The sequence below is a fragment of the Pararge aegeria genome, chromosome 22 (genome assembly GCF_905163445.1).
Source record: "Pararge aegeria chromosome 22, ilParAegt1.1, whole genome shotgun sequence".
Classification (NCBI taxonomy): Eukaryota; Metazoa; Arthropoda; class Insecta; order Lepidoptera; family Nymphalidae; genus Pararge; species Pararge aegeria.
This window is the reverse complement of record NC_053201.1, coordinates 11,480,489-11,504,387: the sequence shown is the minus strand read 5'-3', so window position 1 is coordinate 11,504,387 and position 23,899 is coordinate 11,480,489. Positions and strand designations below refer to the sequence as shown.

Sequence of the window (23,899 nt, the reverse complement as noted above, 5' to 3'; positions counted from 1 at the left end):
TCTATAGCAGTCCATTGTTGGACTAAGGTCCTCTCGTAACGGGGGTGTTTATAGAGGGCGCTGCAGTGTACTCTCCGTAATATTCCCTTAGTATACTTATTCCTAATTAATTCCATATTTCTAAAGTGACATACGAGGGTATCGTATGGCACTTTCGGCAAGAGGAGGGGTGGTGACAATTGTATTCCGTTCTGCTGAAAGGTTTCATACAAAGGTTTAGAAATAACTAATTTAAGTTTTATTGTATTCATTTATTTTTGATTTCTTTCGTTACAAAGGTCGTTTTTTTTAAATTTATGTCGAAACGCAAATTTTAGCACTAAAACCAGGATTAACAGCACTAAGGCAAAATCTAGATATAACTTTTGGTACCAGGGCGTCAGAAATGCAGGCGAGCGTAAATGCGGGGCTCCTCGCGTTTTTATGACGTGCTCTACCCAATAGACTACATCTTTTCCTGGAGGAACTGGTCTGTCATGGTAGATTTCTGATAATTCATGTACTTTAGCGGTATACCTAAAATAACAAAAATAAAAACGAGGAATTAAAAAATGAAATTTGATACACTAAATACTATTTCTTTTGAAAATAATGTTAATCTTATTGTGCCCATTTAAAGAAATATATATATTTCTATATTTGTAATCTTAAATTAAATGCATAAACAAACATAACCTAACGTATCCTATGTACCAAAATACAACATTATTAATATTATAAAATACTTTATTGCACACACAAAAACAATATACAAAGAGAAACACAGTAAATAAAATAACAAAAACTAGGTTAGGTGTGCTAAGGCGGTCTTATCGCTAAAGCGATCTCTCTCAGACAACCTTTGGCGAAAGTAGTTGTTATAAGGACCGGGTTAGTGCGACAATAAAAAATCATACTTAAATACAAATATTGCACACTAAACTAATAAATTCTAATATTGGTACTTACTTGGGTTCGTCAAGTACTTCTTGGATCGCTAAATCCAAACCTGTTGCAATTTTATAAGATAGATCCACTTTCCTCCCGTAGCCCATTTTAACGGCCCTTTCAACGTTTAAGAACTGGTCATAAAAAGCTGGTACTCCTATGACAGGTACGCCGAAATGTATTGATTCTGTGGTTGATAGAAGACCTCCATGGGTGATAAATATAATGCAGTTCTTATATGCTGCAACAAAACAATATCTTGAGCGATCGTTGATATCAAGACACGCGGGGCGTGCCAGCTAAGAGTAAGGAACTGGTGACGCAGCTACCATGTGTTATATATACTTACTACTTTAAAGACCTGAAAGACTAGAGGACTAGCTGTCCCGGCGAACTTCGTACCGCGGATCTTGTTTTTTTTGATGAATGTTATATTTTAATACTTACTATTCGTTCCGGACTAAGAGAAATCCAAAAAATCAAATATCATTAAAATTGGTCCAGCCGTTCTTGAGTTATAAATTGTTTATCTAACACAACTTCCTTTTATATATATAGATAGAAGTATATACAGTTGCTATCCACTAATAAATATGTTTTTACGTATTTATTACAATGATATAGATCATTGCTTACCTTAGAATACTAATTAATGTGTATTAAGCTTGGTCCCAACGCAAGTGCATAAGTGATAGCTGTATGGATGATATTATCGCTATGCTTTGAAGTTTTATTTCGAGTGAGCTTTACTCCACATAATACTATGATATACTCAGCTGGGTGATCTTAGCTGACGATCACACATCGAGTCGTCCTTGATAATACTATCGCAAAAATATTCTTGACTACTTAATTGGTCTATTAAAGTCACTGTAGGAGTAACAGATCTACTTTGGACGACTTCCTTGAGGCAGTGGAAATCGCTGTGGTTTTAAGTGGAAGTTCCAGGTTCGACGTGGCATCAACAAAAACAGCGCTGGCACAATACAATTAGGAAAACGATGCGAATTGATCGTCCGTTGTGTTACGTAATAAATAATTATTTACTTTGATAAATATTCAACTGCATAAAATAAAAATAAGGCGTATACTTGTATACTTTGTAATTATTAATATTAATACGTAAGCTATATTGCTATGTAACGGTGCGTATTTGATTTAATTGAAGGGACTTAATATCTCTAGCTGATATGACAAAGACACTTTGCATTATTTTTTAAAATTAATGTCGTCTGCTTTTCCATAATTATTATATATTACACATGCTACCTCTTGCTACCGCTAACGTACCAGCTGTAATAGAACCTATTGGTTTGGCGCTGAGCGATGGCAAGAGACCTGATGGTATGACGCTCATAACTTGGAGGCTTGGAAGGTCACTTCTGTGGGCTTGGAAGGCAACTTGTGTTGATACCCTAGCTGCATCACACATCCAGGCCACCTCGTCAATGGTAGGTGCGGCTGCTTCCAATGCCGAGCAGGCCAAGAGGCGTAAATATGAAAACCTGGATAGCAGCTTCATTTTTGTGCCTTTTGGAGTAGAGACTTTGGGACCGTGGGGTCCGGAGGCAAGAGCCCTTTTCAAAGAATTATCGAGTCTACCGGTGATCCTAGAGCGGGCAGTTACCTTGGCCAACGAATTAGTTTAGCCATCCAAAGAGGCAATGCTGCCAGCATCTTAGGAACTGTGCCTCGCTGCGGTGGTTTCGAAGACGTTTTAGATTTTATTTAGTTTTAAATAGTTTATTTTAGGTTATATTTATATTTTAAAGAAACAATATTACTATAATATGGTACATTCCTGCAAAGTATTATACATTATTATATATATACATTTTTTGCTAGTAGATAGTTTTTTTTATACTAACATCGCCATCTAGCCATAAAGTAAGCGTAGCTTGTGTTATGGGTACTTAGAAAGCTGTCGAATATTTATGAATATAATAAACACTAGCAGATCCGCGCGACTTCGTCCGCGAATGAGTCGTCTTAAAAAAATAGTCGTATGTCTAATATAAATAATAATAATAAATAATGTTTATTTCCAAAAATCTTAAGTCTAAACAATATAGTAAAAACGTTTTCTTATTTTATAGGATGGGGCATCCATAAAATCTTAAATAATTATTTTACTACAAGCTTCTGAAGCTAAACTAAGTATTAGTAATAATTCCGAGATTCCAATATAAATGAATCCTAGCTAGTTCGATTTATCGCCCCCGTAACCCCCTGCATACTAATTTCATGAAAATCGTTGGAGCCGATTCCGAGATTCCAATTATATATATACAATAATTGCTCGTTTAAAGATATAAGATAAGATAAATAATTATAATATACAGATAATCGAAAAACCCATACACCGAAAAACCTTCATGTTTATCTCCTGCCTGCAGCTTTTAACTCAGAAATCACGGTCGCCGCCAATTGAATAATATATACTTTAATGTGTTACTGCTAAAAAAATGTTCTTACATAATATACTTTGCTGTGGTGCCCACTTCAAAATGTGAACATTGCTGGGACGGTTAGGTAAATCCTCTTCAAACTTCCATATAACTGTTTGCTTCAGTTTACCAAACATCTCCAATATGTCTCTTTTCACTTCGCTTGGAAAATGCTTACTTTTGATATTCGAACCCAAACTAAAGTAAATCACACCGTCCGTGGCGTCGTCCATAAGTTCTTGCAAATCCTGTTTACAAAAAAGGTCTGGTTGGTGTATACCTGGTAACTGGTGACTAGTTTCGAACTCCGGGTGATTTAAAGACCTTTTACAACCGTCGGGCATACACCAACCAGATTCAAATCAATTAGACCAACTAAGAAGGTTTAAAAAAAGGTAATAAATAAGTAAACTAAATTCTCACTATCATTTTCTTTATAGTCCATGCTGTGCCATGTGCGTAGACCTCACACCCCTTTGAGAACTTTATGAAAAACTCTCAGGCGTGCCCTCACCATGTAATCTAGTGCTATTTATATGCATAAATAAAATAAGCACATAAAACCTAAAAGAGGTACTAGGCAGAAATAAAAAAGCAATATTTGTTGAAGGTTAGGAGCAGTTGACATTCGGCTATTGTAACTGAGATATGATTGTAAGTCCACTAAAAAGCGTGAAAAAACTACTTTTTTATTTTTTACAGAGTCGCAAATTGACTAAAACTGTTTCTCATATTTATGCCAAGAGCGCTGGTTATAAAAGTGTGCGAGAGTTCTAACTTTAAAACAAGGGATATAAATTCCAATTTACTCTGTCGTTACAATATCGTCAGTCAAAACCGACCTTCGATTGCACACAATGCTTAAACTAAAGATAAATCGCTAATTTAGTCACGGCCAAACCAGACCAGACCAGAGAAATTATACATACCCAAATTGAACCAGGAATAACTGGACATCCTACTTACATTCACAGCGCTCACCGTTGCGCCAGGGAGTTCGTAAAAAATTCCTACCTGTGATAAAGGCTTGACATTCTGGTCTATATGAAACCCTCCGATTGATATGTGATTCGGTGGAGCACGTACGCCCACGCTCAAGGATTGGTGGTAATTGCTGAACACTAGGGATCCGTTATAAGCGAGGGTCTCTAAAGACGGCACGCTAGTTCTTCGCTCGCGTATCAGCGGTACGAAATTTTTCTCGTACAACTCCTTATCAGATTTTGAGATCCAGCTGAAAGGTAAAACAGAATGTCGATAACCTCGATTGCACACTGGCAAAAACCACAGAACGCCGCTACCATATTTTCTGTTCATAATAAAACGAACGAGTCAGGGATCATTATCATTATGAACCCGCAAACTACAGGGAACGGGTTTCCATTAGGCATAAATACGCCAAATTTTTCCCTCAATGTCATAGAACCCTGGTACTCTTATAGCGAGCTTTCGCGCTCGCTTCATCTTACCGGTGACGCTGTTACCTTGAAGGTGGTTATTACGGATCATCTAATCTCATCATAAAAATCATAAAAATCATCTAATGCCCTTCCGAAATATGACAAAAATGAGTGTATCCATGAGTGTAGATTAGAAAATAGCCGGGAATACACCGACCAGAATGGGAAATGAGTGTTTAGTAAAGTGTCCGTCATTTAGAATTTCTCAGGATGCTTTCCTTCAGCGTTAAGATAAGTGATAATGAAAGCGCACACAACCAAGAAATCGTGCTTGGTATCGAACTCGGTCTTCTCGTTGAAAGGAAGGCTGAAGTTTACCCACTAGGCTACCAGCGCTTACAGTAACTACACCTATTTTTATTTTAAGATATTTCATTACTAGCTGTGCCCCTCTGTGTTCTTGTAAACCAGTCTTAGGAATTCAATGTTTTTCCTGGATTAAAAGTATGCGTCGTTACTGCGACCTTCTAACTAACTCTACGCCAAAAGTCAAAGGGTTGCTTGGATAAGGCGTCACGAAAGGACAAAAAAAACTGACTATGAAACACACTGAAGTTCTTCGTCGGGGTTTAAAACGGTTTTCTACAAATACCGTAAAAACTGCTTGTTTACATTTAAATAAAAGTAGCCTATCCTACTCTGACTTTTTGAGAAACTACGAAAAAAAAGTTGAAGGATAGCTTAGTAAGGCCGATAAGTAAGGACAAACAAACAAATAGACAAACATACTTTCGCAATTATACTGGATGGATTAGTTTGGATGTTGGTTGTGAGGTATACGTACAATATTTGTATCAGCTTCTCCATGATAAAGTTGCCTAACTCTAATACTCGTTCTTTGAAATTCAGCGGTGGAACGTTCGATGATAGTCTACCCACGCTATACGCAGGGTTTGTAGCCTCGTCTATTAGTTCAAATACCATCCAGTTAGGGTGTGTTGGCGAAAACCAGATCAGTGGGCAGTTATATAACCCTGAAAACCTGGAAAGAAAAAATATGTTATTGGTGATCAATTCAGGAATAAGAAGACCCGTAAAGGATCTACGCTACCTGCATCACACAACGATTCGCGAAGCTAAATTGGCAATGGGCGGGGCACATAGCTCAAAGAACCGATGAACGTTTGGGTTAGTTGGTGGACCTTCTGGAGCAGCTGGACCCAAACGACACAAGACCATGGTATTGTGCCGTTTGGGTCCGTATTTGAGCTCCCTACAGATGCCCTGTGTCTAGAAGTTTACTGGGAGTCTATTTGTTGATATGATGATGATGACGAATATCTTTACAATATTCTCATTATCAACAGTGATATACCCTTGTGTTTAGAGCTTTGTCCTCAGTTTAAGAATGACAGAGTATGAGGCACGCACTTGAACTTCTCGGAATTCACTTGCTTTAAAAGTGAAGGTTGGGGCATCTTGAGACAACCTGCATGCCTGAGAGTTCTTCATAACGCTCTCTTAAGTGAAGTCCATAATTCCGCAATTCGCCAGTTTTTTTTTTACAATAATATATATATATATATTATATATATATATATATATATATTATATATATATATATATATATATATACTAAGACAATACACACATCGCCCCAAAGTAAGCGTAGCTTGTGTTATGGGTACTAAGATGACTGATGAATATTTCTATAAATAATATACACAAATACTTATAATATACAGATAAACACCCAGACACTGAAAACCATTCATGTTCATCAAATAAATATTTTTCAGTTGTGGGAATCGAACTCACGGCCTTGGACTCAGAAAGCAGGGTCGCTGCCCACTGCGCCAGTCAGCCGTCAAGATTGGTGGAATATGGATTAAGCCCTCCTTATTCGTAGCGGAAACCCGTGCCTTAGATAAGCTGGTGATGGTGATGATTCTCATTTGTTTTAAGTCAATCATATATACATGGTTAGCCAGTCAGACTCATGCAAAACAAGGTGAATTCGTACTTACCCGGCGTGTATGGTATTAAATAAAAACTCAACAATAACGAGATCAAATTGTTGACTTTTGTCTGCCATGAATTTCTGTACATTAGGATGGTCTAAAAGCTGTTCACTGAACGCCAAAATGTATGGAATAAAACCGGTTGCCACATCAAGATCAAACTTTCTGTCCATAAAATCTTTTACGTTTAAAAATTCGTCTGAAAAAAAAAATTACTTATAGAGCGAAGAAAAGGACTTAGGACTTAACGGGAGTGGGTTATTAACTTATGCGCTTACTAATTCGTCATTCGTGAATACTGGGTTGTAATATAAATATATGTCTGAAGTTGATCTAATAAAAGTCCACAATGCCATGATGATAATATGCGGGGTAGTCTTTGGGACCTGCTTATAGAAGTGAAAACTAAATCTATGTACATATATCCACAGTATACATATAGCTAGAAGCGGAAGATAGCCCGGTGGGTAGGACTTCGACTTCACTTTCGGGGGGGAGCGAGTTCGAATTCCAGCACGCATCTCTAACTTTTCTAAGTTATGTGCGTTTAAGCAATGAAATTATCATTTGTTTCATTAGAATATACTTGTATTTTGACTTAACGGCTTATTTTCATTTCATTAGATGATATTTACTATCGATATTATAATTTAAATATTTTTGCGTCCAAATTGTAGTTGTAATTTCTTAATGAATTTTTTGACTTTACTTAATATTATTATTCTCGATTATTTTTCCGACCCAAATATCGACCAATAGAATTGCACCATTCGACGTCACGTGGTACAACCTACATGGTATTATAATGATAATTTTTTGAAAATTTTCTCTGGTAGTTGCTATATATATTTTGCTATATTTATTCATTATGAAATTCTTATTTGTTAACTGTACATTTCGTCTCATGGTGCAATTCTATTGGCCGACATTTGGGACGGAAAAATAATCCCCCGAATACCACACGAGCTTCAAAATTATCTGGCATTTCCCTCAAGGTTCCCTGCAAACAAATAAAGTCGTCAAGTTTTTGAGAGCAAAAACTTGAATCCTTCATTTGTTTGCAACGAACCTATCGGGAAATACCCGATAATTTTGAAGCTCTTGTGGTATTATATATAAGTGATAATTTTTGTATTCATGTATTATCAACAATATAATGGATATTACTCAAGAATGACTTTGTTAATTTCATTAGAATATACTTGTATTTTGACTTAACGGCTTATTTCCATTTCATTAGATAATATTTACTATCGATATTATAATTAAATATTTTTGCGTCCAAATTGTAGTTGTAATTTCTTTTGTAATGTTTTCCTTTTATGTTTTTATTTCATATAATATGATTGTAAGTTGCACACCAAATTAATGGTAATACACTGTTTCAACAACAAAAGCTAAATTTGTAACATCTGATTATCTACGTGTTATTATGCAATAAATCTAATTATTATTATTATTTAACGGTGAAGGAAATACATGGTAAGGAAATCTGCATGCCTGAGAGTTCTCCATATTGTTCTTAAGAGCGTTTGAAGCGTTTGAGCGTCTACTAGCTATGTGGACTACGGACTAAACCTTTCTCATGCTGCGAAGAAAGTCATGTACTGTAGTGGGCCGATAATAGGTTGACCATAATGAAGATGATCATGGCCAATACAACAGTTGCGTTACCCTTGTTTAAGCGTTTAAAACCGCGGGGAACAACTAGTGATAGATAATTAGTAAGTAAATACCTGGGTGGGGAGAAACAATATCACTAACATCGATTACAGTGACTCTTGGCAAAGGTTTATCTGGCGGAATGGCGGGTATGTAAGTTATCTGTAACAAATATTATCAGAATAATAAAATCCCTTTTTTTTTACTTTGCTCACGTTAAGTTAGATTTTTGTTTTGGTTAAAATTTTCGTCCCCTATTTGATACTTTTGGAGTTGATATTTTAAATTATTTTTTAACACGTCTTCCTTTATTTTTAATAGAAAACCTAGAATCAAAGTTTCATGGATGTAACTTGAAAAATAAAATGACAAATGAAGGATTTTAAAAAAAATTTCATCCCCCATTTAACCGTCTTAGGGTAAGAATTTTCTAAAATCCTTGCTTAGCGGATGCCTACGTTGTAATAGCTATCTGTGTGCAAAATTTCAGCCCGATCCGTCAAGTGGTTAGAGCTGTGCGTTGATAGATCAGTCAGTCAGTCAGTCATTCACCTTTCCCTTTTATATATATCTACTTAGATAAATATCAAATTTATTAATCTCCCGACTTTCTATTTGACCAGTAGAATAATGTACCTACACTATTTAAGTAGGTACATCATTCTACTTAATGGAGTTGTGTAAAAATATGCAAACCTCCATTTTGTGGCGGCCATTTTGGACCGATTTTCATCAAACATAGCTAAGAACACTACAAAAAAATTCACCTTTAAAACAAAAAAATCAAGATGACAAATGCTTTGTCATCTGGCGGCCATTGGCTTGGACCGTCAATTATTACTATCAACAAAATATGGGTGTCGGAATACTTTCACTCCATCCACTGTGAGAACCAAACCCCGTCAGAGAACCTTCAAAAGCTCTGGGAGTAGGTAGGGTGAACGATCAACAAGGAACACTTTCAGGCATCTAGCATCTATCAGGCATACGTTTCCTTTAGTTTATTTAAGACCAGATTTTTATGCACTCGCCCCAATCCAACACTGCGCTAAACATTTTAAGATTAGCAGTTACGCAAAACTTGAAAAGTATCGCCTTACCTCATGGCCAGCTTCGATCAAATGTTTGACTAATCCTTCACTCAGAATAGCATGGCTTTTACTGTTAGTAGGTGCTACAACTAAAATTCTATAGGCATTTGAAAAGGAAACCGTTGTGAGTATTGTCAGTAAAAACAGCACCGGATTCCACATTATCTGTAACAAAACTTATATTTTATGATTATGTTAGCCGTTTTTGTTAGTTGTGATACATAACTATCATGAATATATCAACCGATATGCAACGGTCATGAGGTAATCTGTCCACCTCGTCGGGGTAGACCCTCGATGAGGTGGACAGATGAACTCAAATGAAACGCAGGAAGCTGCTGTACACAACGAAACGCTTTGTTTACCGTTTCGAGGTTGTCATTTTTGCATCGGTTCTTCGAGCTATGTGCCCGACTTGTTAAGTTATGTCGGTAAGTCGGATCTATCTACGGGTCTCCTCATTTATGATTTGATCACGTGGAGACACACCGAGCTCCTTCCATCACCCATCGATGGCAACATCACTGTTCGAAGACTTTCAGAGTTTTGAGTTTGATTGGATTTTCTTCACGAATTGCTTTAAAAGGCGTACTTAATGTTTTTTAACCCACTACGGAAGGGTAATGTCTTAATCAATGTATGGTTTTGATTGTAGTTTATTTACCTTCTTGCTGCTATCTAATAGAATTCTTCTTTTAGAAACTTTTTCGCTGCAACGGGCCACTGGATTCGAACAATGTGTTAATAAGTGTTTTCTTGTCCACTTATGTTTCTTGTAACTATCTATAACATCAATGTGCCTTTTTTGGTTTTAAGTATATAAACAATATAAAATATTACTTAAAATATGTATAACATATTATAATGCAAAGTTAATACAAATACAATACGGGTGTTTATTTTTGATGATAAACGAAAGATAATTATAGGAATTGTGCAAACGTCGACACATTTTGCTAACAACACAGGATATAGCGACTACATGCACTGATTTTTCTGTTTTTTTTTTTAAGTTATCATTGACGGACCAAGCAGATGGTCCTCCTGATGGGCAGTAAAAAACCCTGGACTATAAACACAGCAACATTTCGCAGGGCATGCAAAGAACTCTTTCTACAGTAGCGCTGCAATTCGTTTCTAGTTTTTTTAAAGATATTAAAACCTCTAATAACCGATTTAGTGCAGACGAAGTTGCGCGGGTCAGCTAGTAAGTCATATAATATTAATACCTATTCTACAGCTTTGTGTAGTCTACTCTTATATATTATCTGTTTTTTTTATGCCTTTTCTGGTCGAATAGAATGCGATTCACTCGATGTTTGTATATCACCGTTCGGTGATACGTACAACGGACGGTCCCAGACCAACCAAGTGCGGAAAAGGCCTAGGAACAGAAGAAGAAGAATCACTGTTCGGTGAAGGAAAACACTGTGAGCAAACCTGCATGCCTGAGAGTTCTCTATAATGTTCTCAAAGGCGTGTGGTATTTGCGAATCCGCACTTGGCCAGTGTGGTGGACTACGGCCTAAACCCTTCTCATTATGAGAAGTGCCCGTGCCTTTTAGGGGGCTGGAAATAGATTGATATCCAGTGGAATCTGCCTTCCAAACCGGTGGTAGAGACACTACAAACAGACCGACTTGAAGTTTCAAAAGTGCTTATAAACCAGACCTACTTGAAATAAATGAAATTTGAATATGATATTTTTTTTTTTTTGGAGCATACTAAGACAATGCACACATCGCCATCTAGCCCCAATTTAAGCGTAGCTTGTGTACCTACCAAGATGACTGATGAATATTTTTTATAAATAAAATACATAAATATTTAGAATATAAATAGAAACACCCAGACACTGAAGACCATTCATGCTCACACAAACATTTTCCAGTAGTGGGAATCGAACACACGGCCTTGGACTCAGAAAGCAGGGTCGCTGCAAACTGCGCAAATCGGCCGTCAAATGATGATATTTATGTGAGGGTGTCCCGTGTCGTTAAACAAGTGACTACGTTTGCGGATCGCCTAATCAGAAGAAGGCCAAGCGCACAATGTATAGGACGAATCAGTTATAACATTGATAATACCAAAACCAACTGAACTGCCTTGTTGGTCTAGAGGTTAGCAGGTTCAATTACGGATCACTAAGTCCTGGGTTCGAATTTTCTGTACTAACTAGCCCGGAGTTAGGAATTTGGCGGTGGCAATCCCCGTGCCTCGGAGAGTACGTTAAGCTATCGGTCCCGGTTATTATAACTTAACTGTGAGAATAGTCGATAAGCCCACCAAGCCACATTGGGGCAGTGGGGTGGTCTTATGCTCCAAAACTGTCTTTCCTTTGCAAGAAAGGTCTGTGCCTAGCAGTGGAACGTTAATAGGCTGCGGATGATAAATTTCAAATGCAAACCTGTCTGTGTCTGTTTGTTTGTTACTTTCAAAACTACTGACCCGTACCTACTGAAAGGTAACAAAGATAACTTTTAATCAGGAATGATTTCAATTTTCATTTGAATTTCATTTCATTTCTATAAGTAAGTACCTTCTCAGCTTTACTCTTCAATTTTTCTCGCATTCGAGGGCTTCTAGAAGAAATATCTTTAGAGATAAGTTGCCCTTATGCACGTCCTGTCCTTTTTATTGTAATTTTATTTTTTTGGAAAAAAGACAACATAACATGTATTATCTGAGCCATCACTGTCTGTTTCTTCGTCCATCCGTCTGACCATTTGTCCATCTGTTTGACATAATCTCAGAACTGTAATAGCACGAGACTTGACATTAACTTTGGATGTATATTTGGCAACAAATAATAAAAACAATAAATTAATGTTCAAGTAGTTCCCCATAAAACAAACGTGTTTCTTTAGGTTTTTTGGTCGATCTTAATAATATTAATAGGTACTACCACTCATACCAGCAAAACGCCTTAGAATCTATTCAATAAAAAAATGAACTGTGTGGTCAAAATTATACATTATCTGTGATCGGTATAAGTTCGAGTGGGAATATGGAATGACAGGAATCCACAGACAGAAAAAAAAGGCAGGTACAGACGGAAAAAGAGAAGGATAAAGTCAATTTAGTTTTTACGATGTTTGATTATATAATGAGTTGTACTGTAATTGGAGATTTACGATTGAACTCTGTAAGATAAGAATAAAGAGATGATTTTAATTCTATGTATTATTTCTTACATATAGTTCAACGGATGTACCCGTTGAACTATATGTAAGAAATAATACCACGATAATATTATGGGATTTGTCGATATTTCGAACCAGTTACACACCCGTGCAACTGGGTCGAAGTATCAACGAACATATAAAAACGGTTAGAGACAATGAAGCACAGAAGTCAGGGATTGCGAAGCATATTCTCCAAGGAGACACCCAGCACTGGATAGAGTTACATGACCCTAAAGTTCTCTCCACCGACCGTCACTATGTACCAAGACTAGTTCGTGAAGCGATTGAAATTCGGAAGCACAAAAACTTCAATCGTGAGGACTGTTTTAAACTAGCAAGTGTGTGGAATCCATTGTTAGAATTATGCAAAGTAAGAAAGCATCGTACAGCTTCTCATTTTAAAACATATGTAGTATGTAGACCAGTTCGTAAAATACCAACAAAAGAACACGAAAACGGGTAGTCAGATTCTGCACGTGTCATCCGATTTTACATCTCCTACCTCCGCAGCCCGTCGTGACCACGATTCACGCAATTGGGTCGAAATATCGACAAATCCCATAATATTATCGTGGTTTGTACCCGTTTAACTATATTTGAGAAATGTAGATTAACTACGAAAATCGTAGTTCAAAATCTTTAGTTGTATAGTAATTCTTGGTATGGAACCCTACTTATGCAATTTTAAAACGCACTTCACCGGTTTTATAAGCTTGGCCTTAGTAACCCCGCTTTTAATGATAGGTTAGTTTCCATTGATTATAAGTGGTTACTCGAACAGAATCATATGTATGTCGGCTGTGGTACAGAGGTCATAAAAAAACGCGTGTGTTCTGATGTACACGCTAGAACTTGTACTTCTTTGGCATAACAAGACAAAAAAAATTATTCATAAATTTTATCTTTCGCCTTATTCTACGTTTGTAGAAAAAACAACACTTACAATAGAAAAAAAGGTATTTAATACATTGAAAGTTTTATTATAACAAATTGTCTAGTTAAATTAAGTTTATTAATATGTCACAAAAAAAAATTCTACATATTAAAGAAATGGACATAATAAACATAATTAAATTTGGAATACTATTAGACTTATTCGGAAAATCAAGTTTCACTCCATATTAAAATTTGAGATTTGTGTACAATTGAATCAATTACGACGGCCGACTGGCGCAGTGGGCAGCGACCCTGCTTTCGATTCCCACAACTGGAAAATGTTTTTGTGATGAGCATGAATGTTTTTCAGCGTTTGGGTGAACACCCAGACACTCATATAAGTATTTATGTATTATACGTATTTATGTATTATAATACATAAATACTTATAAAAATATTCAACAACTATCTTAGTACCCATAACACAAGCTACGCTTACTTTGGGGCTAGATGGCGATGTGTGTATTGTCGTAGTATATTTATTTATTTATTTATATATTTAATTAAAGCACCGGAATGAGCCAGCAGACTTTGACAATTAAAAGTGTACACTGTAAAACCCTGTAACTAACTTCAGGGTGTCGGTTTTTGTGACGATGAGCGCGCGTCGAAAAAATTTACTCTCATAATTTTTTCCTAACGCGCCAAAAAAAGTATTGCTTCAATAACCAAGTTTTAGTTATTATAACACATATATTTTTTATTGCTCTAAATGTTAGATGTGTTATGTTGATCAAAAATATTCTTCGGTTACCCTAGTATCCATAACACAAGCTACGCTTACTTCGGGGCTAGATGACAATGTGTGTATACGTAGTATATTTATTTATTTATTTTATTATTTAATCGATTACTACGCGACATCGCACCGGAACGTTAAATATCTTGGCGGCATGTTTTTTTCTGTAGGGTGGTAACTAGCCGCGACCGAAGCAGAACAGAGAAAATACTAAAATTATTAATTCAATATTGCCCCTGCCAGACTTCTTACTTACAGCGCTTATAATTGCGCCAGAGAAATCACCGAAACTATATAAGTAGATACCTAACTTAATAACGGCCCGATTATAGGCGAGCCCCGTAAATTACAGGTAATTGAGTATTTAATCACAGTACGAGTATCTATGCCTCTGAGAGCACGTTCAGCCGTCGGCATAATCTTTGTCAAAGTCAAAGTCTAAAATATCTTTATTCAAGTAGGCCCAAAGGTGGCACTTTCGATGCGTACATGAGAATTACACGGTAGTGAGATGACGGCGATAACCACAATCGTAAACTTAAAACTAAAGCTACGAGGGTTCCAAACGCGTCCTAGCCTAAGAAGTTTGACTCAGCTAAAAATTTATTTAGGCCAGAAGATCACCAGTAAAATTGTAATAGCTTAAACATCGGAAATCTATCACATTAAATATTTTTATTTAGTACAATTTTTTTTTTAGAAGTTATTTTCTTTATCGCAGTTCGAAGATAAAAAACTACTGTGTAGAAAACTGAGACCAGTTTAACTATTTAACAACGATAAATATATGAAATCAAAGTAAGCGTATGTTAAATTAAGTAAAAAGTTTAAGTTACCTTACATGAACCGTTGCTAACGTTTACTCGACGTTTGACGTGTAGTACCTCCAATATCTAGATGTGCTGAGCAAATAGACCTATTCGTCATGGCGCCATTTTTAAAAACCTAATACTATAATTATCTTTTAGCGGAACCCGTGGCGTGGCTTGAAATTTATCATCGTGTTACAAAAATAAAAATTTAAATCTTGAATTCTGTGGCAACGCTTATACAAAAAATTACTATGACTTCATGTATAAATAGTAGATGCAAGGTTGGTTGCCAAAAGCGGGCTTTGCTTGAATCTGCCAATCTAGGGTAGGCCCACTTGAAAAAAGAGATTTTGTTTTTTAACACCAAACGAAAAAACGACGGGTTGTTAGTAGTCGGACTTGCATGTATGTGTGTGTGCTTGTGTTCGTGAGTGTGTGTGTATGTATGTTTGTGTGTGTTCGTGTGTGTGTGTGTGTGTGTGTGTGGGTGGGTGTGTGTGTGGGTGGGTGTGTGTGTGGGTGTGTGTGTGTGTGTGTGTGTATAGGTGTTTGTGTGGCAGCCTTCTTTTGTGCGAAAGGTGAATTATGTAGTATCCTATGTTAAGATTGCTAACAATCTTTGAAGAAAATCGTTCCAAGATGGTGAATTACATCTTTTTTACCTCTCTCTCAATATGGGTAGATATTATCGAAAAGGCCTGACTATTACAATACTATACACAATGATAAATTTTAAATCCAAGATGGCCGCAACCACAAAATGGTTAATTACATTTTCTTTTCACAACGCCCTCAATGTAAGGGGTATAAAATGAAAGGCTTGACTAGTAGAATAATGTACATAATATTTAAAGGGAATGGTTTATGTGTAGAAACATATTAAATCAATAAGTGATGTTGAACTTTGAAACTCGCTTCGAATCAATAACGCCATCTCTGAACCATCAAAAATATTCATATGTCAATAATTCTGTTACATTTTATTCTTCCGTAACTCGCATAAACAAGTTAGGTAGTTTAAGATAATATTTTAAATAATAACATCTGTAGCAGGGAATCAAAAAGCATACTTAATTGGTTATGAACATACAATGGTGACATAATGACGACTCAGAATGTTTTTTCACACACTTCTATTTGTTTGAACAAAATTTAGCATAGGACGTACTTAGTCATATTTTTTTTACTATTTGAATATATTGAATTTATATTCATAAAGTTTCGCTCTATACAGACAACCGTTGCCCTATATACAAAATTACAGTTATAGTTAACAAAAGCATTCACATGAAAAAACTGTAGCACTAAAAAAACTTACAAAGATAAGAAAAAAAAAAACAATAAAATAGAAGTTTCTAGTTAATTGTTCTTCTTACAATCGGATGGCAAGATGACAACTCGTTCTATTTCAAAGAAAAGTTAAGTAATGTTTGTAACTTAAATGAACATTTATAAATTAAAATGACAACTTGAATTGTCGGAAGTTTCAAGTTTATGAAGCGAGAAACTCTTATTTAATTTAGCGTTCCCGAGATGACAGTTTGCTACAACTTCCAAATGTAGTTAGAGTTTATTTTCTCAATTTCTATTCTCATGTATCATTATTAGGTACTTTTATATTACAGTAGCTGTGAACCGCGTTATCTTCGGTAAATTATTAGTCTGTACACGCAATAAAACAAAAATAAGATTTTAAGGACAAAAAATAGCCTATGCTACTCTCCGTTTTAACTATGCTAAAAATAAAATCGATTGGTTATTTTCTTAGCACGTCAATGAAAGACGATTTTTCGTAAGATAAATAAGATTATTCCTATAATATATAAATATCGTATATTATATTCCAATAATACAAATAATATATAAACCACCTTTGGGAAATTGATTCCAGGACAAAAAATGTATGTTACTTTCCGTCCTTTTAACTAACTCCATGCCAAAAAACAAGTCCATTAGTTGTTTAGTTAGGGCATGAAGGAAGGACAAACAGTCAAACAATTTTTTTTTTGCATTTATAATTATTAGTTAGGATTATAATAAGTCTTATTTCGGTGGTATTAAAATTAATTATTCTACATAAACAAATATTTAATCGAATCTTCTTGAATAAAGACATTTGAGATTCCGAACTTATAAAGAATATATAAGAGTTTTTTTAGTAAGGTTATAATGTATTAATATATTAATTTTTATTGTAAAAGAAGTGAGAAATAATGAACAAGAAATCACACACTTGTTATTTATTAATAATTTTGCTAAAGTGTTTGTTACATGAGTTGGCTTAATAAATAACTAACAATAATAATAATAGCTGATTTTAATATTTAATTAAATTAATTGAATTTTTCTTTTCTTTTTTCGAATAAAGTTTTCTTTGTGTATATAAATACGTATTTAAAAACTAAAACAGTGACTAGCAAAACCAAAATAACATCTAAGTATAGCTTTTGGTACCAGGGTACCATGAATGCTGGAGAGCGCAAATGTGTTGCCCCATTCGTCTTCACAACATGTTCTACCCAGTGCACTAGTTCTTTAGCCGCCGGTACGGGCCTGTCGTGGTAGATTTCAGACAACTCCTTTACCCGTGTAGTGTACCTAAAAATATTAGGGTTATACAAGGTTGCCGACTGTCAACAAATTATTATAAACTACATAAATATCTACTAAGTTTAACTATGGGATTAAATTTATTTTACACTGTTTTTAATTTATTTTAAACACTTTTGTACCACGCTATAAAGAAGAGCTATATGAAATAGTTTAGCGCCTTGATCTAAGCTAGTCTTCTTGACGAGATAAGGACCCATACTGGCCTCTATAGTATTGTTCCTTTCCGAACCTCTGTAACACTGTATACTCTGTATCTTTATTCTACGCTTTCACATCCTATGAATATTTTAATAAAATAAACCGAATAAATCTCACAGCAACGTCGCATATTATAACTTACTTTGGATTATCGAGTATTTCTTGAATTGCTGTTTCTATATTTTCAGCCATCGAATAAGATAAATCTACTTTTTGCGCGTAGCCCTTTTTAACAGCTCTCGCTACGTTTACAAATTGATCAGCGAAAACTGGTATTCCAATTGTGGGTACTCCATAATGCATCGTCTCGGTTGTTGAGAGTAGACCTCCGTGTGTGATGAATAAAATACAGTTCTTATGTCCTGTTAAAAAAAAAAAATCATATTCATAGAAAGGGAGTACTAGGAGACCATAATAATTGAGAAGACTAACACGATCAATAAATTCAAGCAGTGTTTATTTCACTTTTCCGTTATAAAATACTTAAAATTAAATTGAAAACCCTAAAAGAGCAATGCCTTGACGTTCTACTACCTTTTATTTTTTAACAATATTATCTAGGGCTGTCTCTTTTTTCCATTCTGTACCTTAAATTGATTCCACCTTTGGATACAATAGTAAAGCCACATCCTTTCCGATCCGGGTTTTTATGACTGATTCCACGTCACTGAATAAGCATATTTTTGACTGTCGTTTTTGTTGACACTTATGTCCTGTATTTTGCCTGATGTTTATCTATATCTACGTAGAGTACGAATCCGTACTTCCATATTTTATTCTATATTACACAATAAAGTAACTCCTGCCCCTGGCACGCTTAGATCTTTTAAACAATGCAACGGATATTTTTCTAGAAGGTTTATATGTATGATTCAAAGGTTTGTAATGCGGCCTGAGCCGTTACCCTGAGTTCCAGGGACACCGAGGACGACTCCGAGAGGAGAAGGTTGGAAAAGGCTGCACCGACATGAGCTTCACTTTGTAGCTCTTTAGTGATGAACGACTAAGACACCGGGAGGTATCTTTGCATCGTTCAAGTCCATGTAGAACTGAGGTGCATCGATAATGCAGTCAAATTTATTTCAAAATACCCACCAACTCAATGTCATGAATATCAAAAGTTTAATTATTTACCCACTTTATAAATTTACTGTAACATAAGTTTAAGAAGACATAAATATATTTGTTAAACCTAAAACTAAATATTTGTAAAATTACAAATCCGTTGTTACCTAAAATGCTTTGCTGAGGTGCCCATTTTAGTATATGAACGTTACTGGGTCTATTAGACAAGTCCTCTTCGAATTTCCATATAACTGTTTGCTTAAGTTTGCTAAACATTCTTAGCAAATCTCCTTTGACTTCATCTGGGAACTTTTTACTTCTTAAATGTGAGCCCATGCTAAAGTAAATCACGCCGTGTTTGGCATTATCCATTAACTCTTGGAGGTCCTGAAATAAATAGATCAGTAGTGTTAATTTGTTTGGTAGCTTCGGCCGTGGCTAGTTACTACCCTGTTAACATAGACGTGCCGCCAAGCGATTTAGCGTTTCGGTACGATGCCGCGTAGAAACCAACAAGAGGTATGGGTTTAATATCCGCTTTACCCCTAACAGCCCGCTACCATCTTAGCCTGCATCATCACTAACCACCAGGTGAGATTTTATTTAAGGGCTAACATGTAGTGAACCAATAAAAAAATTGGATAACTACCTCGTTTATGTTGTGGTTAGCATGTTTAAATATGGATTACGAAATCTTGCGTTCGATTCCCGTGTCAGGCAAAGAAATTTTAGGTACTATGTTTTTCTGTTAGTACTTTTTGTCAGAACCAAACCAGTATCTTGGAGAGCACGTAAATCCTGAAAGTTAATTCCCACCAACCTGCATGGAAGCAGCGTGAAGCGTTTTATTTTACCCGGTTAAGTTTGTTGCTTCAGGTTTAAGTTAGCAAACGAAGTTATCACCATCCCCTTACAATTATGTAAACATATTATATGTATAAACGCTTCATAAGTGCCTGTGATAGGCACTGATGATAGGATTTTGAATTTAATTTGAATTCGAATTTTATGACATACAACCCTTCACCTATATAAGAGAAAAAAACGCTACGAGTTTCTAACTAAGACAAGATTTTAACATACCTTAGGTAATGGTTTTATATTAGGTTTGATATGATATCCTCCTATAGGAATTACATTAGCTGGTAGCTTAAGGGGAATGCCCATAGATACATGTGAGTTGCTTAAAATCAAAGAACCATTATATCTTAGCGTGTCGAAAGATGGTACAGAGTTTTGTCTATGACGAATATGTGGTACGAATAATTCATCGTATAGATCTTGCTCAAGTTTGGAGAGCCAACTGTAATTAAATAAGAAAGGTTGAAATTGAAGTTAAACACTTTATTGCACGCAAAACAAAGGAAAAGAGACAGTGAGAAGTTTACAGTAAAACACATTGTAGGCATGCAAAAGCGGCCTTATTGCAGCAAGCAATCTCTTTTACTGAAACTTAAAGTAGGTACATTGTTTATCGAGGGAATAAAATAACCGTTAAACAAAAATTTTCAAATTTGGGTGTGAGTTTTTCTTTTAATATTTTACTTCTTTTGTTTTTTTTTTTACAAGATCTTCAAACCTCTCTTTACTCTTTTATATAGGCGATGGCTTTCCACATACTAACAAGTTAGCCATCTGCTTGATCCGTCACATATTACTATAAAAAAATATAAACCTTTAGTATAATTTATTACCAAGAACCCAGAAATATTGTGTATCACCGACACAAATATCCACCCGCATATTTGTGTCAGTAATGAAGTATTTTATGGCTTGTTTTGGGAAAAGTAAACAGTTTATTTTCCGACCGGCAGTTTACACAAGAAGAAAAGTTTACTAGGGGCGTAAAGTTTATAATCACCCGTGAACGTAGGTACTTTAAAACGTGTTAATGTCAAAAAAATAAATTATAATAATAAATGATTTTATTTCAGGCCAAATCCAATGTGAAAAAATTTAAACAAAAATAAATATAAATAAAATCAAATTCATAAAATTTAAAATACCAAATTAAGATTCCAAATAAAAAAAAAAATTCAAGTTAAAATTACGAATTTTCTAATAAATGATAAATAATTCTAAAAACGTTTATTTCCCATACGCCGGAAGAAGGCGAAATTTAAATGCTCGTACGTTACCAGGAGAATCTCATTATTAGAGCGACGTAATCGTTGCCAAAAAGAATCGATTCTGGAACATTTTTTGCAAAGAAGGTATACATACTTCGAAAAAGGTATACTTCGAAACGTTTCTAGAACGTTCCTTTTGTTTACTTCTTTACGATTTCCGGTATTGGATAGAAGCAGGCGTTCCTTTGCGGAAAACCGTGATATGAAAATCTGTATGGTGAAATACAATGAATAATTGTCAACATCTCTTGAGGATTCTCCGGTTTCGGAGCGAAACGTGCATAGAGGGTATATTGCCGAAGATCTGTTTGGTGTGGAATATAAGGATTGAAGAAATTATAAATTACACCATACAGATTCTCCTGCTTCTCGCGGAGTATAACAAATGAAGCTTAATTTTCATACGATTTCCGAGTACCTCTGAAGCGGTATAAAAACTCAATGACGATGATGATTGATGTTCGACGCGACTGAGTGAGTCTGCTCCGAGAGCGAAGAGAATTAACATCGAAGTGATGTGTTAATTTAAAAATATAGTGACCTCGGCTACCATTCCGGACGACGGTGTGTTCTCGAACTTAATACTGCTTGGACGATTAAAGTCTTACAAGAGTCATCATGTTCTTATTCCAAACCAACGTAGGGTACTTTGGTTTGGTAGCACGTAACAAATGATTTATTACTCACAATATTTGGAGAAGCCTGCCCGTAATCTGTGTATAAATTTCAATGACCCGCTGTTTCAGTGTCAGGGGAGGTACGCTGTCGACGGAAAGGAAGTCTGCCGAATACGCTGGATTCGGAATTTCATCTACTAACTGCAATACCATCCAATGGGGTTCCACTGATGAGAACCAAATTAACGGGCAGTTAAAAACTCCCGCAAACCTGAAAATGATTTCGCTACATAGTATAAAACAATGCTTCCCGCTGTCCCTACGCTTAAATCTTTAAATTACGCAAAGAATTTTGATGCGGTTTTCTTAAATAGATAGATTGATTCAGGATAAAGTTCTATATGTATTAAATATGCATAATATCGTAGAGAGACAGTGATAATATAATTCAATGAATATTAATAATCTCATAATCGGACAACTGTCCGATCTAACAATTGAATCAATTCCGGACCGGAATAAGTCCGCAGACTTTGACAATTCAAAGTGTACTGTCAAACCTTATAGTTAACTTCAGGATGCCGATATTTGGGACAAAATTTATTATCATAATTTTTTCCTAACGCGCTCAAAGAAGCATAACTTCAAAAAAATGCGATTACCCAGCATATACTTCGTTGTACATCCACTCTGCAATGACGGCGTCAAACTGTTGACTTCTATCAGCCATTAGTGTTTGTACTTTTGGGTCTGATATTGTTGCTCTGCTGATGTTCATCATCATAGGTGCGTACGTTGAGAAAGAATTGCTATTCAATGTCCCATCCAAAGAAGTCTTAACATTGAAGTTGTCATCTAAAAAAGACCAGCATCATTGTAAAACCATGACCAGTCCACTGGTCTCCGTTCAGAATGAGATAGGCCTAGACCGTAGTTCACCACGCTGGCCAAATGTGAATCGGTAGACTTCACACGCCTTTGAGTACATTACGGAGAACTCCCAGGTGTGTAAGTTTCCTCTCGATGTTTCCTTCACCGTTAAATCATTTTTTTTATTATTTAACTACAGGTTAGCCTCGTGTAATCTCACCTGGTGGTAAGTGACGATGCAGTTTAAGATGGCAGCGGGCTAACCTGTTAGGGATTATGGTAGTCAAATCCCCTTATCAGTTTCTACACGACATCGCACCGCTACACTAAGTCGCTTAGCGGCACGTGTTGCCGGCGAGACCGTAGAGAAAATACAGAAATAATAAATTCCCAAATCGCCCCTTCCGGGAATCGAACCTGGGTCGTCTTACCTAAATTCACAGCGCTCACCATTGCGCCAGGGAGGTCGTCAAATCATATTAAATTGTAATAAAAACGCACATAACCTAAAGGCCGGTTTTTGTCTGGTAAATAAATAAATATACTACGACAATACACACATCGCCACCTAGCCCCAAAGTAAGCGTAGCTTGTGTTATGGGTACTAAAGATGACTGATGAATATTTTAATGAATTATATATACATAAATACTTAGAAAATACATATACACACCCAGACACTGAAAAACACTTATGCTCATCACACAAACATTTTCCAGTTGTGGGAATCGAACCCACGGCCTTGGACTCAGAAAGCAGGGTCGCTGCCCACTGCGCCAGTCGGCCGTCAAAGGTGAGAGGCTTCCGCCGTGGCTAGATACCACCTTACCGACAAAGACCTAAGTTGCTTAATATAACTTACCTAACAGGTTGTCCTGTTAACATCTTAGATTGCGTCATAACAAATTACCAGGTGAGATTGCAGTCAGGGGCATAATTGTAGTGGAAGAAAAAAAAAGGTGATGTGTTTGCCGGGGATTCGAATCGGTCCCCCGGGAAGGGATCCCAAATCCCTTACCACTACTACGGCTATCACCGCTTTCTAAAAGTGATGATGAATCGAAACACCTATATAAATGTATCCATTTAATATTAACCTGCTGCGCTCCACGGTGTTACCCGTGCTAAAGTCCATACATAATGATTTTTTATTGAATTTACAGTCTTGATTATCACAAGAAATACCG

General features: G+C 35.9%; 1 protein-coding gene across 1 annotated transcript in view; it reads right to left on the bottom strand.

The window, feature by feature from the left end:
- Positions 1–251: 251 nt before the first annotated feature.
- Positions 252–23,899, bottom strand: part of LOC120633984 — a 30,700-nt gene continuing 7,052 nt past the window's right edge. The window contains exons 6-21 of the mRNA XM_039904422.1: positions 22,505–22,697; positions 21,913–22,113; positions 20,180–20,399; positions 19,264–19,483; positions 18,174–18,393; positions 17,560–17,818; positions 15,250–15,301; positions 10,213–10,331; positions 9,558–9,713; positions 8,532–8,619; positions 6,802–6,994; positions 5,619–5,816; positions 4,389–4,608; positions 3,403–3,622; positions 949–1,168; positions 252–516 (exon numbers count right to left, since the gene is read on the bottom strand). Coding sequence (XP_039760356.1) covers positions 252–516; positions 949–1,168; positions 3,403–3,622; positions 4,389–4,608; positions 5,619–5,816; positions 6,802–6,994; positions 8,532–8,619; positions 9,558–9,713; positions 10,213–10,331; positions 15,250–15,301; positions 17,560–17,818; positions 18,174–18,393; positions 19,264–19,483; positions 20,180–20,399; positions 21,913–22,113; positions 22,505–22,697 — 3,044 coding nt within the window. The remainder of the gene's footprint in view (positions 517–948; positions 1,169–3,402; positions 3,623–4,388; positions 4,609–5,618; positions 5,817–6,801; positions 6,995–8,531; positions 8,620–9,557; positions 9,714–10,212; positions 10,332–15,249; positions 15,302–17,559; positions 17,819–18,173; positions 18,394–19,263; positions 19,484–20,179; positions 20,400–21,912; positions 22,114–22,504; positions 22,698–23,899) is intronic.